This window comes from Haplochromis burtoni, unplaced genomic scaffold (genome assembly GCF_018398535.1).
Source record: "Haplochromis burtoni strain Fernald_Lab_line unplaced genomic scaffold, NCSU_Asbu1 Contig_192, whole genome shotgun sequence".
In the NCBI taxonomy this organism is placed as follows: domain Eukaryota; kingdom Metazoa; phylum Chordata; class Actinopteri; order Cichliformes; family Cichlidae; genus Haplochromis; species Haplochromis burtoni.
In genome coordinates this window covers 391232-408129 of record NW_024582553.1, presented here as the reverse complement: position 1 = coordinate 408129, position 16898 = coordinate 391232, and the positions used below count along the sequence as shown (strand labels likewise).

Genomic DNA, 16898 nt, shown 5'->3' with positions numbered 1-16898 from the left:
GCAACAGGCAAGGGGGCTATAAACGCACCCCCATGCATGTTCACACACATACACTCAAGCTTGTACACATGGTTCTGACAGCAAATACTTTCTCTGTTGTTCCCGATAGTGTGTGTGTGTGTGTGTGTGTGTGTGTGTGTGTGTGTGTGTGTGTGTGTGTGTGTGTGTGTGTGGTCTTGCGTGAATGCACCCAAAGACACCATATTTCTGTCCTTCCACTCTATCGTTGTGCCTGAGTACAGAGAAACACACAACATTATTTATTATAATCATCACCGGTGTAATAGAGTTTGTGTTTTCCAGATAAAGCGGAGTCAGTAATTGTTTGACACTCGGCGCATTCCAATTAATGTTTTGTTGACTCAGTCTTGATAAGATAAGGCCAAGCATAATAATGAAAACTTGTTATATTTGTGGTTATTTAGATTTAGGTACTCAACCAACAGAGGGCGATGCAACCATTTACCATGAGGAATTAATCCTATTAGCGTTTCTTTGTGTGAATTCATTTGGCAAGTCCCATTTTTAATCTAATTATACAATAAGCCTTTTAAGAAAAGATGTTTGTTAGTTGATTGATGTTGCCAGTTTATTGATTAACTCATCAGTATTCTATATTTCAAATATTGGAGTTTGGGAGAGTGGGCGATAATGGCATTTCCATTTTAATGCCTCATAACATTTCCTCTGTCTTCATGTAGTTTTGAATTCCTAAGAGGCTTACTTTTTCATTTGTATATTTGCTATAACAAAATGCCTGGAACATTGATATCTGAAATCACTTAGATGTTTCCTGAATAAGTGTGGTTTAATATTAGATTGCACTGTTTAATATCCCATGACATAGCCTGTCACTGGTTCACACCTAATTGCAGGTGTTGGCGCTCCTAAACTGTCTTAAAATTGTTTCGTCACAGTAGTATTAGTACTGTGCTAAAGTCTTGAGGCATCCTTCATTTCTTTATATTTTGCTTCCAAGGAGCCAGACTTTCTTATCATAGTTCCAGCTTTTGTGAAGGTCCCGACCTTGTACCTGACCATTTCCAGAGGACTTAAAAATGGCTTGTGAATCATTGAGGCATAACAATGCAACACTTTCTTTCTTCTTTCAATGACTAAAAGAAAAGGCCAAAGATAATGCAGTTTGACTGTAGGGATGCCACAAATGATTATTTTGATAGTCGACTAGTCACCGATTATTTTTGCGATTAGTCAACTAATCGGATCATGCATCCATTGGACGTAAAACGTACAGCTTATTGCACCAGCATGCACCTGCTCTTATATGACTATCATTAGCTTACAGCTTTAAGTGCTTAAGGTACGTGCTGACTAAAAATAAAGACAAGATCATAGTTTATTACATTTTAATGAAATTTGCAGATTGTTTCGGTGGAGTTTAATAAACTCAGCTGTCTGCTCCTTGCTATCTGAGATATAACAGGACACGAGTATATTCTCGAGCATCTCACACTTCTGATAATCAGTTGTCTGCTTGACGTTTATTCAGCTGTGTAAAAACTATAACTTTAATCTCAGCCAAACTGATTTACTAAGGAACAAAGAATATACTGAAATAAGCCAAACAATAACATTTTTAAGTTATCTAAGTGACTTATATATCATGTTTAACCTGAGTAGTGAAAGACGGCGGTGGGTTTGAAAACGATTTGCCGGGAGTCCGGTGTTCTCACCGGCTCTAGTGAGCCTTGAACCCCGGCTAGCTAACGAGCTGGTGGGTAACAGACGTCTCCGAAAGTGCTTTTAAAAACGTGGTGTCTTGATAAACCAAGCAGATATTTGAAGTTTACACAGCTACATTCTCGCCTGAAAATATGTTAAACGTTTATTTTGTGACCCAGAAAGAATAATAAGAGTAATATTAAAACTAACTAGCTACCGCCATTGTTGGAAACTGAGCAGGGCCGCGCTATGAATTCTGTGATAGGTTGGGCCACGAAGTATACACCCGACCCATCCTTCAAATCTGGGGAAATGAAGGGCGCATTTGTCGGCCGCATTTGTCGGAGTCTTCAAATTTGGACAGTCTTCATCGTGTCGCTGTAACGTAATCGGCCTACAAATGCGGGCACAGGAGGATGCTGTTCCTGAATTTGGACACAGCTACGATACCGGACACTACTTCTTCTTCTTCGGGGCTTAACGGCAGCTGGCATCCTTGTACATGCAGTGCTGCCATCTTCTGTTTCAGTCCGTTATTACACTCTTAAACCCTACTACTTATTCCTTCCGTCTTTTGGGATCTTACAAAGCTTCAAACGACGCGTCTACTATTAAATTAGTCTTTGACGATTTTGATAGTCGACGTAATCGTGACTAGTCGAATAATCGGGGCAGCCCTATTTGACAGGCAGCATTGTTTACACTGTGTTCTTAAAAAAATGTGAGGAAAACAGGCAAGTGGAGGATAAAAGAAGACGTGGAAGGCCTAAAAACAACCTACAATAGATGAACAGTATCTGCAATTCATGTTCTTTAGAAATAGAAAATCCATCAAAAAAGTATTGAGAGGTGTATCTGGCATTACAGTTGATCCATCTACTGTTCACTAAAGCCTCATCAGTATTGTCGTCAAAATGTACGAGGTCAGAAGTGGTGTCCAACATTAAGTGTCTACAGCCTTCTGTAAAACAGAAGGTGGAGGCTCTGTCATGGTTTGGGACTAGATTTTAGGCCGTGGTGTTGGGAATCTTGTCAAAATTTATAGAGTTATGAAAGCAGAAAAGTACCATCAGATTGTCTGATTAGCAGCACCATTTTTAGCATGACAGTGATCCCAAACAGACTGCCATTGCAGTAAAAACATATCTGGATATGTCGTGGAACACTATCAATCATGGTTTGCACAACCTCAACATGACCTCAACATATTTGAGGAAGTGAAGGATCATCTTGACAGAGAACAGAAAAAAAGGCAGCCAACATCCACAGAAGAGCTTTGAATGTCCTTCAAGAAGGTGGGAGAACCATTCCTGAAGACTACTTAAAGAAATTACAAGAAAGTTTGCCCAAGTGAATTCAGTCTGTGTTGCAGCATATAAGTGGTCATACCAAATATTGACTTTCAAGCTCGTTTGAATTGTCCAAACGTTTTGCTTATATACTTCCATGTATGCAACACTACTTAAGAAATAAGGAAAAGAAGACTAGTCAGCAGTAGGTCAAATACATAGATTTGGCATGGTTCTTTTAAATACATAAAAAACAAGAATAATCTGTTTAAGGAAACATTGAGGCCAGACAAAATTGTCTAGATAAATGTACAGTGATTTTATTTTACATTGTGTATATCTTGTCCTGCTAAAATAGCTTTGACCCATCTGGGTATTAACCTAGGAGAGCATCGTGGTCTTGGACCATCTTGATGCTGGCAGCAGGGTCTGCAGATTGGATTTGTTAAAATGCTCCATCTGATTGGCTTGTAGAGGAGCATTGAAACTGAGTCAGTGCCCTGGCCTGTTTGTCGTGTTCCTTGTGCTCGTCATGATTACATTTTGCGGTGTGGCAGGGCACAGTGACCAACTGTAGAGGTCTTTGCTTTAAATAAGTGCCAAGTTTGGACTGCAGTACTCTTGTTGTTGGTACATGTAAAAATGACAACCATATAAATGCATGTACCCAAGGCTTTCCAGCAGAATAATGCATTATGACAAGAGGATCAATACTATTTACTTCATTTGCCAATGTGTCTAATCTTACTATTTGTCATCATCATCACGTTGACGGGGACGTCATGTAACTGATTATAGCAGTTAGGGTCATTCTTCACTGGACTGTTTATCTTGAGTAAGTACATTTATTATCTAGAAAATGACATGAAATCATTTGAAGAGCTTAATCCAGGGTTTAAATGTGACTTATGTCTTGGGCAAAAGAAAAAAAAAAAAAGGGAAAAATGATCGCAGAAGGTGCAGCAGTGTTTTAGATGCTTTAATGGGTCATTTGTCTTTGCACACAGCAGAATCATTTGTCTGGAACAGCTGACCAGAGTAAATGTACAGGCTCCTTTTTTAACGGAATTGAATTACCTCCACTGAGAGTAAGCTGGCAGCAATCTGATAAAGAAGTCAGTGTAAAGAAATTGAAGCCTGCTGTCTATTAAGGGGTTCTCATGCCCTATAAAAGTGCTTTAAGGAAAACAAACACCCTAGGCCGATGTCAGAAAGTGGACGCCTGGGAGTCAGGCTCTTCAGAACTGAGGCAGGCAGATGACGAATGTAAAATTAATACATAACTGCTCACAAAGGAGACAGGAGGCTACTGGACGTCTTGTAAAATATGTATTTCTGCATGAATAACACTAACGTTTAGTAGCTCTTTATGCTTTTATGTTACAGTGGGTTTTATTCGTTTTTTGCGAATGAACAGATAACTATGAAGCTTAGTAGAAGATTCAAGATATTTATTTCCTAAACTCTACTGTGATGAGCTGAGCAAATACTTTTTGTCACTGGGGAAATATAACTGGCTCTAACTGGGCCATTCAGGACTACTCTGTCACACAGAAGCAGTGCTGCCTGCACAGACAAACTGGTGCTGGTACTTATGGCCTTTGCACTGCTTTATTTATGTGAATTGTTTTTGATGATGATGATTTATGGGTTGTTCCAGCTCTCGGTACTCACTTAGTTGCGCTCTACAAAAAATAAAGCGTTACCCTACCACACACCCCCTCTTACTTGGTGCAAAATACACTGCCTTACTGTGAAGTGAAAGCTGAGACGCGTCACTGGCAAAGTGGCTGCTGTCTGAGGGAATATTTTAGCTGTCTTGTTGAGTTCAGGATTTATTAGGCCTAATGGCGTTGACGTCAGATCAGCATCCTTGTTTTTTGTCTTAGCTGCCGTGTTTCTTTCTTTGATCTTTGTCACAACTAAACAACTTGAGGTGCCTGTTTACGTGGTGCTCATCTCTATGCATCATGCTGAGTGGAAGTGTGCTGCATGCATTCGGGCTGAGAAGATGGATTACTGCTGCCTCGCAGGGAGCAACTGTGTTTGTGCGCCCTATCTGTCCACGTGTAAGCCGCTGGGTCTGATTCTCCAAGGACGTGCGAACAACATACCCGGGAGGTCTCATGCCTGTGTTCTTAAGACAGACACGATGTCAGTACCCTGTCAACCCCTGCTGCAAACACTCCCATGTGCACACGCTTAAACAGTAATGCATCAGCGCCCCCCTTTGATTCCCGGTTGTCCTTTTCTGTTATTGTACCTTGAAGTGGAGTTTTGACACCAAACATGGCTCGCTTGTCCCCAGAAATTCTGAGTGTTTTTGGTTTGGGTTATTGCGAACGCCAATGGAAGAGCACTCGCTGCACATCGAACACCCCACCTCCACATGTGCACTCGCGCACACACAAATAGATACAGCAGTGGCAGCCTAATCATTCTTCAGACAATGAAGGCAACGAGGAAGCGCACTCAGCAGAGTGCATATCCCACTGAACTGCCGCATAATGAATCATGAAGGGGAGTCAGCTGGACATCAGACATGAGCAAAAACAGAAGCAGTGGTCAGCTTCCATCTAAACAAAGACTGTGTGTGTGTATGTGAGGATGTCTGAAGTGTTTATGTGTCGTTAAAAAAGGACAGCAGTGAACATACTTAGCTGCTGTGTGAATGTGAGTTACTTGACTGAAAGAGGGAGAGGGAAAGAAGGAAAAAAGCTATAGAGTCCTCTAGGGGTTTCTGACTCAGAAGAGTATTGAATTTTGCATGAAGAGTGTTAGAAGTCATGTCTTACAATAGGACATGTCCAGGATGTAGCCTGCCTCTTTCCTATCCCAGTCAGCTGAGATAAACTCCAGCTGCCTCTGTGACACTGAACTGGATAAGCGGTTAAGAAAATGGGTAGATGGGTATCATACAGTAGAAGGGAAATTTCTGCCTATTGCTGCTGTGTTTGTGTTGCTGTGGCAGTACACATGTCTTAAGATTGAAGTTCTACACAAGTTAGCAAAAGACAAGCTTAAAGGTTTTAGGTGAGCACAAAAAGCCTTCCATTTTAAGCACATGAAGTGAAGTATTACCGGCCATATTACCGGCCATATGGCCGTAGGGCTCGGCCATATCATACCATTCACGGTGAACGGTATGATATGGCCGAGCCCTACTAACTAGTATCTTTTTATAACTTGTTAGGTCTTTGTGTCTGTATTGGGTGTTCAGGTGTTTTTTGCTATTTTGATAGTCTTGCATCTTTTGCGTCTTACCTTTAGTTAAATTTTCCCCTTGTCTCCTCATCTGATTTGGTTGAGCTGTTTCTAGTTTCTCAGATGTTTCCTCCTCCTCCGGTTGCCCCCTGTGTCTGTATTTGTGTAGTTATATCAGCCTCAGTTTTCTTTATTCTTTGCCATGATGTCTGTTACTCTCCCTTTTTGGATTTTTTTTTTGAAATTTTTTATCTTAACTCACTTTGGATTTTGTATGAACTCTTGAGTTGTTCCCTTTTATTGCCTCTTAATTGGTGCTCTGAGATCATCCATCTTATTCCCAGTGGACCTCCCGTTTTCCGTGATGATAGCTTTGTACCTTTTTTAGTTGTAAAACACTCACCTATCTCTCCATCGCTTTTCACCACTCCATCTCAACACCCTTTCACCAGCAAACACGTGCCGAAACAAAAAGCTGAGGAGAGATAGTGATAAACCATCTCTGTAACAAGATGTTGATGCTACATCAGGCTCCAGTTTGAAACTCAAACTAACAGACAGAAATACCCTCCTTCTGTTTTCTCTCACTTTGAGATGACGATGAATCAGTGTAGCAGCTCCGTACGCGCACATTTATTTTCAGAGTGCAGACATGCGACCACTGGCAACGCGCGTGTATGTGTGTCACAAGTACTGATTATATCTGCTATATGCAAGAGATGCTGACATGAAACTGCAGCAAGGCAGAATAAATTTAATATAAATCTAATACTAACAGTGATTTAAAGCAATAATGGGAAAACAAGCCATTTATCACATTTTCTTCACAGTCAAATTAAATGACATCATCATACATCAGCATCGTTGCATTTTGCACACTGAAAATCATAAATTCAAGACAACAATGACTAAAACGCACTTTGACCCAGAATATAGTCCTAATGCAGAGCTCTTACATGCTATCAGGTACTCGGTGTGAACTGAATGAAATTTTGCAGCTATGTAATCAGAGCTGAAGCCTAGATGCTTACAAACAGCTTTACAGGAACTTGTAAAGTCCTTTCAGTCATGTTTCTAACCTGCTGTTATAAAGCTATATCCAGGCTAAATCATGTCAGTGAAGCTCTACCGATAAGTATTGATTTACTTCCTAATCACTAGAAAATAAACGGGGAACCACTTCTGAGATCAGCAGACTTCTAGAGGTGGGGCTGGAATTGTTTTAATCTTCTACTACACTTCTTTTTACCTTGTCATTTCTACGAACACCTTGAAATTACATGTTTTTGACATCAAGAAGCAGTTTTGACTTGCAACCTGGAAGAGATGTTTCATCAGTAGTTTTACAGGTCAAGGAGAAGAGAAATTCAGAGTCAGCAACCGATACTTACATGGATTCATCTTTTATTTAGACCACCCTCCTAGGGCTAGCAATTCCCTGGATTATAGTGTATCTCCTGGCATTATGCAGACAGGGGTGGGGTGCTGTCATATAGTGAAAGAGAAAAAGATGGATAGATGGGCTAAAATGAGGAAATTATGGAGGCAAAGAAGAGGAGACAGAAGGGCTGTCTAGTTCCTCAGCCTTCAGGCAGAGCATTTCCATTTGTCTTTCTGATGATGGTTAAATTAGAGGAATATGACATTTCACTGTGGTGCGTGTAGGTGTTCCTGCTTTCCAGTGTTGTTGAGTCTGCGTAGGACATCGAAATAAAAAGTTTTAAAGTGGAAATCATGTGCTTTTTCTGCTTTTTCTGCATCTTCTGTCTTGGATCTGTATGTGGTCTGAATTGGGGGATATTCTAAATATGTCCACCTCAGACAGAGCAGTTATTATGTTCGGGGTGGCACAGTGAGAAGCAAAGATGGGTCTTAGTAAGTTACAAAATTCTAAATACTGAACACTGGCAGTGACTCAACATTTATTTACAAATTGATAATTAAGACAAATATGTTAAGGAGTGAAAATGAACAAAAGAAGGAAGTGACTAAACTTCAGGGTCTCCTCATGCAGCAAAACAACATACGCAAAACCTAATAAAAAACAAAAGCCCTAAGCTACATAATCAAACTAAAGCGACAGAACCTGCAGGTCTTTGCTACAAAACCACAGAGAAAGTGGTTAATGATAAAATGGTAAACCCAGCTTCCATTGCCTTAGAGACAGATTTAAACAAATGCAAAGTAACAGGAACTAAACTTTCCAGGTTTGCCCCAAGTCACTTTTAAGTAAGGCATTTCAAATGATGCCAGACAAGCCTAAACTGAATATCAACCCAACACAGAGCCCAGTGGCCAAATGGCAAGGATCACTTGGCAATGGGGCTCTAGATATACAGCCCCTCTAACAAGCAGCTGCTTTTCGTCCGTGGCAGATCTGGAACACAGAAAAAGAAGTCAAAAGGTCAGCATGAGAGTGTAAAATGATAATTCATTGTTCTGTGTTATATGTGTTCAGCTTCCCTGTAGTGTTGGGCCGGTGTGGGAATGCATTTGTAGAGCATTTAAGAAAGTATGCCCTGGATATGACCATCTCAGACACCGCATTCGCTCACACTTGTCAAACCTTTTGCTTTTTCACATTGCCTCATAAAAAGGCAATTGCTGACCATTATTCCTAAAAATATTCAGAGCCTTTGGCTGAATAATCATCTAATTTCTTTGCAGAATCAATCTGACTTAGATCTCTGAGTTAAAACTGATATCGACCAGTATTGAGTTTTCGCAAATCTGTTGGTATTGGCATTTATCGTTGCCAATAAATGAAAAAGAAAAAGAGGAGACGGGGGAAAAAAAACACCCTTCAGCCATGTTGACATAGTTTGTCCACTAGAGGGCATTCTGCAACTTCCCTGTTGATGACATGTTTTAGGAACACTGCAAACCTTAAAAAAAAAAAAAAAAACTTATCCGAGCAGAGTCCGACAGACAAACAAACAAATACATAAATAACTACAGATAATAAATGTTGTGTTTATGTGTCATTTCTCTGAAAGAAAAAGACAGTTTTTTATTTTGGTTTTTGCCAATAAAACATTACACATTACCAACAGTAATGCGTAAAGTGTAATGTGCTACTTTTTCCAGAAGCTGGTGGCAGTGCTCCATACTCTTTTTGCCTGCTTACTTAGAGCTAGCAGGCCACATGTCTTTGCCAGTCATTTGAACAATTTGGGGCGGACTTCAGTTGAATAGTTTCCAGTGAAAATCACATAGTATTTTTGCTGGTGGGCAGCGTCCAGAGCTGAAGAATAAGATGTTTGACTTCAACAGAACGCAAACAACAAAAAAAATATATGACTGCTTATAAGTACTCTTGACAGAAACAATTTTGTGCCGTCTCTGTATTTTAACAGCTGTTAACAGGCCAGGGTTCGATTAAGCTGTTTGAAAGACCTTCTGGCGAGCACACATATGTATGCATACAAGTAAATGTGAAAGCAAGACAGCAGAGTATTGTAGACAGTATTTCGTATCCCTCAATCTTCCCCTTTGAAAATTGGATGCAGAGAGGTAGATGAATTATGTGGCACGCAGCTGCAGCTTGTTCCATACACCCTTGAGCTATGTAGTTAATGTAATACACACACACACACACACACACACACACACACACACACACACACACACACACACACACATTCACACACACACACACACACACACACGCTCAGGCATATTGTCTTTGAATGACACCCCTGAACAAGTTCAGTTCACACAGATTATAATAAATTAGCTCTCGTTCATAGTTTAAGATTCAGAATTTTGAGGTAGTGAGTTAGTTGACATTCATCCTTTTAAACCTTCCTACGTCTCAGTGTGCACAAAATTACACAGATACCTTTTAAATAGGCAAGAAAAAGAAACGCAAGTGTGCGTGTCACAAAGCATGGTACTAAATACTGGTACTGATTTGTTACCAATGAGTTCTAACTTAAACACATCGTAATCTGTGATTTCTTTTATGAACCTCCTTTAAATGTTCATGTGGACTGGCATCAGCACCCTGCTGGGAGCTGCACTTTCTAAACATCCGTGCCAACAAATTTTATATCTGTTTGCTGTCCATCATGCACATTGTGCACACTTTGTAGCATCCAGTCACTCTCTTTGGAGCATTGTTAAAGCAGGACACGTTGCCAATCCATAACAAGATGATACCTATCACACTCACATCCAGCCCTGCGGCTAATTTAGAATCACCCGTTAGCCTAACATGCAAGTGTTTGGACTGTGGGAGGAAGCTGGAGTAACCGATGGGAACAAACTGCAAAATAGAAAACCCCGACCACGACCAGAAGCTTTTGACCCAGAGAGTTTTCGCTGAGAGAGAACGGTGCAAACTACTGCATCACCGAAGCTGAAATGAAGGGGAGGCGATGGAAAAAAGGAGCTTATATCTTTTGGATGTCCTGGGGCAGCTTTGCAGGGCCCTTTACTGATGACTCATAAAGATGGTGGCAGTGTTCATCCTCGGCGTGTAGTGTGTGTGAGCATGTGTCTTTCTGTGCAGAGTGCTTATCATTCCAGAGACTATCAAAGATTCAACTGGTGTGCTCCAGAATGACGGCGTTCCTTTTACTGCAAATGGCTTCTGTGCGTGTTTCTTATGAATGGTGCTGTCTGACTGATCCCAGTAGGGGAAGCTGCAGAGTGCTGCTGCAGTAATTACAGGAAGAAGCTTTCTTAAACTGTCTCTCACTTTCTCTGTGGCTGTTTCTCTCTTGCCAAATGAGCTGGCGGGGAGGAATGATGTATCAAGGTGTCTGAACTCGAGCACACTATGAATATTTCAGTGTGTCATAAGTCACTATTGATTACATTGTTGCATTTTATGCCTCATTTGCTACACCATTTTTGATTTATGAGCAATACATATATGTGCATATACATTTATTTCTTTAAAAAAAAGAGTGACCAAAGGGCCAAGTTAGAGTATGTACTGAGCATGCCCATCGCTGGAGGGACTCACTTCAGTTGCCGACGGCTGTTCTTTATAGCTGGTCTGTGAAAGCAGGCACACTTCTTCCATAAATGCACATAAACTCACTCTTTATGAAAATCAGATTTCTCTGAGAATATGTACAGAATAAAACCTGTAGGGAGTAATGTAGTTCACACTTTGCCCCAACAGCTAAATAGACCTATGTATTTTTAATCGTAATTAAAAGTTTGAGATGACCTCATAACCATTTTAGTTCAATGAAAGCAACTTTTGCAAGCCAAGTATTGTGTTCCCAAATGGATATAGTTAAAGTGAGCATGTTTTTATGTTTGAATGAAAATAGCCCTAAAAAACAGCATTGCATGATTTATTCATCAGCCAAAGCCATTTCAGAGCCAAACGCAGACTAAAGCTGTCAATTGTTGGAGCTCAGCTCTTCCTCACTGTGGTGGTAAATTCTCCTTAGAGGCTTGGAGTTCTCGCCATTGCTTCTGTATCCCTTTTTTGTCAAGATTCACTCACTTTCACTGGTGTTTCCCTCAATCCTTTGAGCTCTTTATTTCACTGTCTCTGTGGCTCTAACTCTTTCCTGTTCTCTCTTTTCTCTCTATTGCTATTTAGCTCGAGCGTCCACATTCATCATCCGAAATTTTAATTTTTCTGCTAAATACTGTAGGCATTTATGTGTCTGCAAATCGATTCACTATTCATAAAACCATATCAAAATTACATTGGTAAATATTTAATTAAATGGAATTCAGCCTTATGAGCATAGAGACAGAGCCTAATTAAAACCCACCCAGTGATTAAAAGTTTCATTTTAAACAATGCAGAATAATTTTTGTTTTAAACGGAGCAAAATGGGAAGAATGAGGGACCTCAATGAATCACTCAGATAAAATTTATGCTATTAAATGATCAGGTGTCAAATGTGTAGCATGTGATGGGGGACACTGACTTGTAGCCAAACTATATGGATCTGCCCTACTGTGGGCGAGCCATAGAGGTTTGATCCCTTGTGGACTGGATGGTAGTCAGTGATCGAGGTCCTGGCATTCCGATCCTCAACCTCCGTGGAACATACGGTAGGTATATGTAATTCAAGACAGACTCTTCATCAGACTCTTGATCAGAGGAGTCTCTTAACTCTTAACCCACAGGTTCCCACATACCCCCTCTTGCGGGGGGTATGAAAAAAAAAGAAAAGAATGCTTGGACACTGCTAGCATAATGTTAGCTCTTTATACAGTAAAGTTACAGTGGGATACAAATAATTTCAGGATCCTGCCAGGATTTGTTCCCCCGGTTCAAATCACAGACAAACAGTATCCCACAGTTGTTTATGTTCTTAAACCCATTTTGCACAGAGAGGCATTTTTTGAAAAATGTATTGATAGTAATATTGAATGTTATTACACAGGAAACTACACCTAAAATAATCACACCGTGACGCCTCTGCCTTTCTAAATGGAGGGACAGTAACTGCGTGTGTATATGTAAGCGTGTAAAAACTCAAGATAGTCAGATTAACAGTATTTTGTCTCTATCTGCCATTGCAGAAATTCATCTCATGTAAACAATAACGTGGCGCACATCGTGACGTAAATAAAAGGCACATACCTTTGGCGTTGTGTGACAAACTCTGCATTCCTCGTCCACACGTAAACGCAAAAACAGAGTTTTAAAAAATCTCAGTTTTCGGTGATTCGAAACGCTGTTTACGTGTGGCGCATAGAAACAGCTGCGTTTTCAAAAATACCCGTGTAGGTGTAGACGTAGCATAAAAGAGTTAGTGTATTTTATTACTACCTGTAATTTATTGCAGTTTACTTTTATTTGTTTAATTGCTTACTACATGTTTGAGGTGTGAAATAAACCGCTTGAAAACAAAATATGGGTGTGTGTGGTTGGAGTTGGGTAGAGGCGCTACTCCTTCTTGTTGTGGTTCTTGCTGTTGATTGGGGTGCCTTCTGAACTCTCTACATGGAGTTTTTTCAGACACACCCAACTGGGAGGAGACCCGGGGGTAGATCCAGAACTTGCTGGAGAGATTAAATGTCTTGTCTGGCCTGGGAGTGGCTTGGGATCACCCTGGAAAATCATTGCTGGGAAAAAGGATACTTGGAATATCTTGCTTGGCCTGCTGTCAGTGCAAATGGAATCCGGGCAAGTGGAAGAAAATGAGCGAAGAAATATATTCTTCTGTTAGTCCTGCAGAAATGTCATTGTGTCTCTTCCAATTATGGGTTCAAATCTCTGGAAACACTAACAAATAACATTTTTGTTGTTGTTACATAAAACTCCCGAATTGACTTTCAAAATGCGTATGCGCCCATCACAGGGATGTTATTACAGAATAACATTTTGTCATCAGCAAAGAGGTGAAATTTACATCCTTTAAAGCTCATCAGCGTCTTTTTTGTCAGTGTTCTCTGTGTCTCTCTGACACTTGAACTCAAATATTAGCATGCCTGCTGGGCAATACAGCCAGACCACGCTGTTTCTCAGATCAATGGGTTGTTGCGGGAGGGGTAGTGTAAATCATAACAGAGAAGCATGGAATGAAGAGAATTTTTCAGAGAGACGGAGACAGGGGAGACCGATCAATAAGCCGAACTCTTCAGCAGAGGAACCTGCAAGCACACAGCCCACACCTTTCACACAACATTAACTTCAGTGTGGAATCACAGTGCAACAAACATCATGCACATGCACACATATACACACACACATGACTTCAGAGGGCATTACACTGACTTTCATTCATTTCTTGGAGATTTACTCCAGGACCCTTAGATCCCCATGACGTAATATGTACCAAAAACACAGACATGCCTTTGAAGACAAATTCTTTTACTTGGACTAATACAAAATCCTGTGGTGCAATTATTCCGATTTTATTAATGCAACTTTGTGCAACGATTAGACTCGTGGTTTTCTCTCAGCAGTTTTGTGGGCTAGTGCTTGCACTAGCTAACTAGATTGTCTAGCAAGGTGCATCAACAATGCAATACTAAATAGGATGCTAATTCCAGTCAGGAAAAAACAACCAATTGTAGTTGCTGAAGAAACTGAAATATGCCTCTAATCATGCATAACATTAATATTTACAGTGTTTCCGATGTAAAAACTGTTTAGCTGTTCAGTTTAGCAATGGACAATCCCCTTACTTTAAGACCGCCTCTGGTACCATTTTTCCGGAGAAGTTTTGTTTTAACTCTCTAAGAGGACATAGGGGTGAAAGATACCTCTGTTGGAACCTGTAGTAAAGGGTTCTTAAGAAAGGGGGAGAGTAGAACAGAAACTACCGTTACTAATGACCTGGCGTCCAAACTGCAGGATGAGAGGCTCAGTGGAGAAGCAGCTGATTATTGCAGTGTGGGTTATTTGTGCCCATGCCGTCCATTACCTGTAAATGTCATGGGCATACTTTAGAGCCCGCTGGATCAGGAAAAGATGCAAATGAGCGAGTTTTATGGTTGAGGTAGAAACAATGAGGTCACAATCACATGTTTGGAGATAAAAATGAAAAATGTAGTCAGGGTGAGACAGTGAATAGACAGAGTAGGTAGCTGTCAGGATGTGTGGGAGGGAGACACACATATATACACAGTGAATCACAAAAGGCACTTCACAAATAGCCCTCACTCCATACCTCTTTTTCATCCATCCTCATATTTTTTTTTCTTGCTGCACTTGCCTTGTTGTCCCTGTCATCCTGCTATTGTCTTTAATTTTCTCAATATATGTGTTCACCAGCTGGTGGTCCTAGCTAAATCTGCTTCCATTTCATTACTGGTAAGAAAAAAAAAATCAGGGTTGAAGACGCTCAGCTGCAAATAATTGAAAGACAAACAATTGGAGAAAGTTATCATGGTGGAGCAGGTGCACTTTAGGTTGAATCCGAGTGTGTGTGTGTGTGTGTGTGTGTGTGTCCGCGACAAAGGGAGAGAAACAGGGTTGGAAAAGAAGAGAGAGATCGAAGCTGGAGACAGAGTGATGAACCCAAATGCTCAACCGCTGGCACCTGCTCACCAGCTTTGCTTGAACGCCGTGATTCTGCTCACCGAGAGTCGAAAGGTTGTGTGTGAAAGAATGCATGCATTACAGAGAGAGAGAGAGAGTGTGTGTGCGAGAGGGAGCGAGAGAGACACAGAGAGAGAGAGAGAGCGCACAATTGGGCATCACAGCCAATATGCACTAAAAAACAGAGAGACTTGGAGTGAGAAAGAGGGGGGTGGGCTTAGGTACAAGCATCATAGCAGCTCATGTTCTCCCACCAGCCCTGCTTCCTTCAGCACACAAGAAGACAGACACTGAGGAACCCTCCCTTTCTCTGTCATTTCTCTCTTCCTCTCTCTCTCTCTCCCACTCCTCCTTCTTGTCTGCTGTCCACTGGGGGAGACACTGCTCCTGCTGTGTCGATTGGTAGGCAGTTACAAACGTTACTATTTTAAGAGAATCAGCGTACAAGCACCGTGTGCGGCAGCAGACGGATCGAAAGGGGAGCGAGAGGCAGGGAAAGCCAGAGCCCTCGTTCTTCTGCACAAGTGTTCTGGCAAAAAGGGATGAAGGAGCACGGGGGAAGTCGGACCTGCAGCTGATGCCAAACTGCACAACTGAATCCAGGTAGAAGTAGAGCAAGGCAGACTGTAAGTCAAGAGGTCGTGCACAGTGGAGCTTTGTAGAAGAGAATCTTTCCTTATTTTACGGATCAACATTAAAAAAATAAGAGAAAAAAAAAAGGAGAGACGGGGAGGTGGAGTTGAGCGACAAGCGAAAAAGATGGCGAGTTTTGGGAAACTCACAGACTACTTTAATCGCCGTAAGTCTCGAGAGGAGCTGCGGGTGGGAAGAAGCTCGCGGCGCAGTGGCAGTTACTGCTGCACTGTGGCCGAGGCCAGGTAAGTCGTGTGTGTCTACGTGTGTGTGTGTGTGTGTCTCACTATGCCTGGTTGGTATATACTGTTGTCTCCAGGCTGTAAACATTGCCACTTGGCTGTATCTTGTGACTTTCAGTGCAACAGAATGAGCATGTGCACATGAGAGGTTCGAGGGTGTGCGCCACTTGGTCACACACTTGCACCTCTACATGTGTGTCAGGGTTTAATGGTTAAGTAATATCAGTCAGATATATACTGAAGGGAGTGTAATATATGTATGTAACATTCTGAAAAACATCTAAACGAAAATGAAATGAATGAGCCAGCCCACATGCAAATTGTATTTTTTTGCAGGACTGTGAGGCTTTAAAGCGACTGTGTACCTGTATGTGCATGTAAACATGTGCTTGTATGCATGTGAGTAAGCTTCGAGTTACATAAGTGTGGAGGTGCGGCGGATAGCTGCTGTCAGGCATGGTGGTAGCTACTATAGATTCTTTCCACTGTCGTGCAGTTGAATATGGAGCGTTTGCACAGAACAAAAATAGAGAGGAAGTCAATAGGCTCCATATAGAGAAGGAGACGCAAAGAGTCCTTCTTGGCCAAGTCTACCCACTTCACCTTATTTTACCACACACGCACGTATTTACAACCACAACTGTTGCTGTTATTGATCTCCAAAGACAAATTTACAGGTGCCAATAAGTCAGGTTTTTAGTTTTTAGTTTGAAGAACTAACATCAATGTCACAAGTCTATGGTCTACTCTGGCATCACCCTGGTAATCTAGATTTAAATTACTTTTCATCTTCTAAATTACAGTCATCTCAAAAACAGGACTGTTATTAGCTTTTCTGGTTAACCGTCCAGCCGGTCAAACCTTTCACCCGAATGC

At 41.2% G+C, this 16898-nt stretch overlaps 1 protein-coding gene across 2 annotated transcripts in view; it reads left to right on the top strand.

Moving 5' to 3' along the window:
* Positions 1 to 16898, top strand: part of LOC102293212 (ankyrin repeat and fibronectin type-III domain-containing protein 1) — a 152542-nt gene that overhangs the window by 7064 nt on the left and 128580 nt on the right. Inside the window, exon 1 of one of the 2 annotated variants that reach the window (XM_005935554.3) lies at positions 12969 to 16025. The exons of the other annotated variant lie outside the window; for it this stretch is intronic. Coding sequence (XP_005935616.1) covers positions 15907 to 16025 — 119 coding nt within the window. The 5' untranslated portion in view covers positions 12969 to 15906. Of the gene's footprint in view, positions 1 to 12968; positions 16026 to 16898 lie in introns of those variants that run through there. 2 annotated transcript variants of the gene reach the window in all.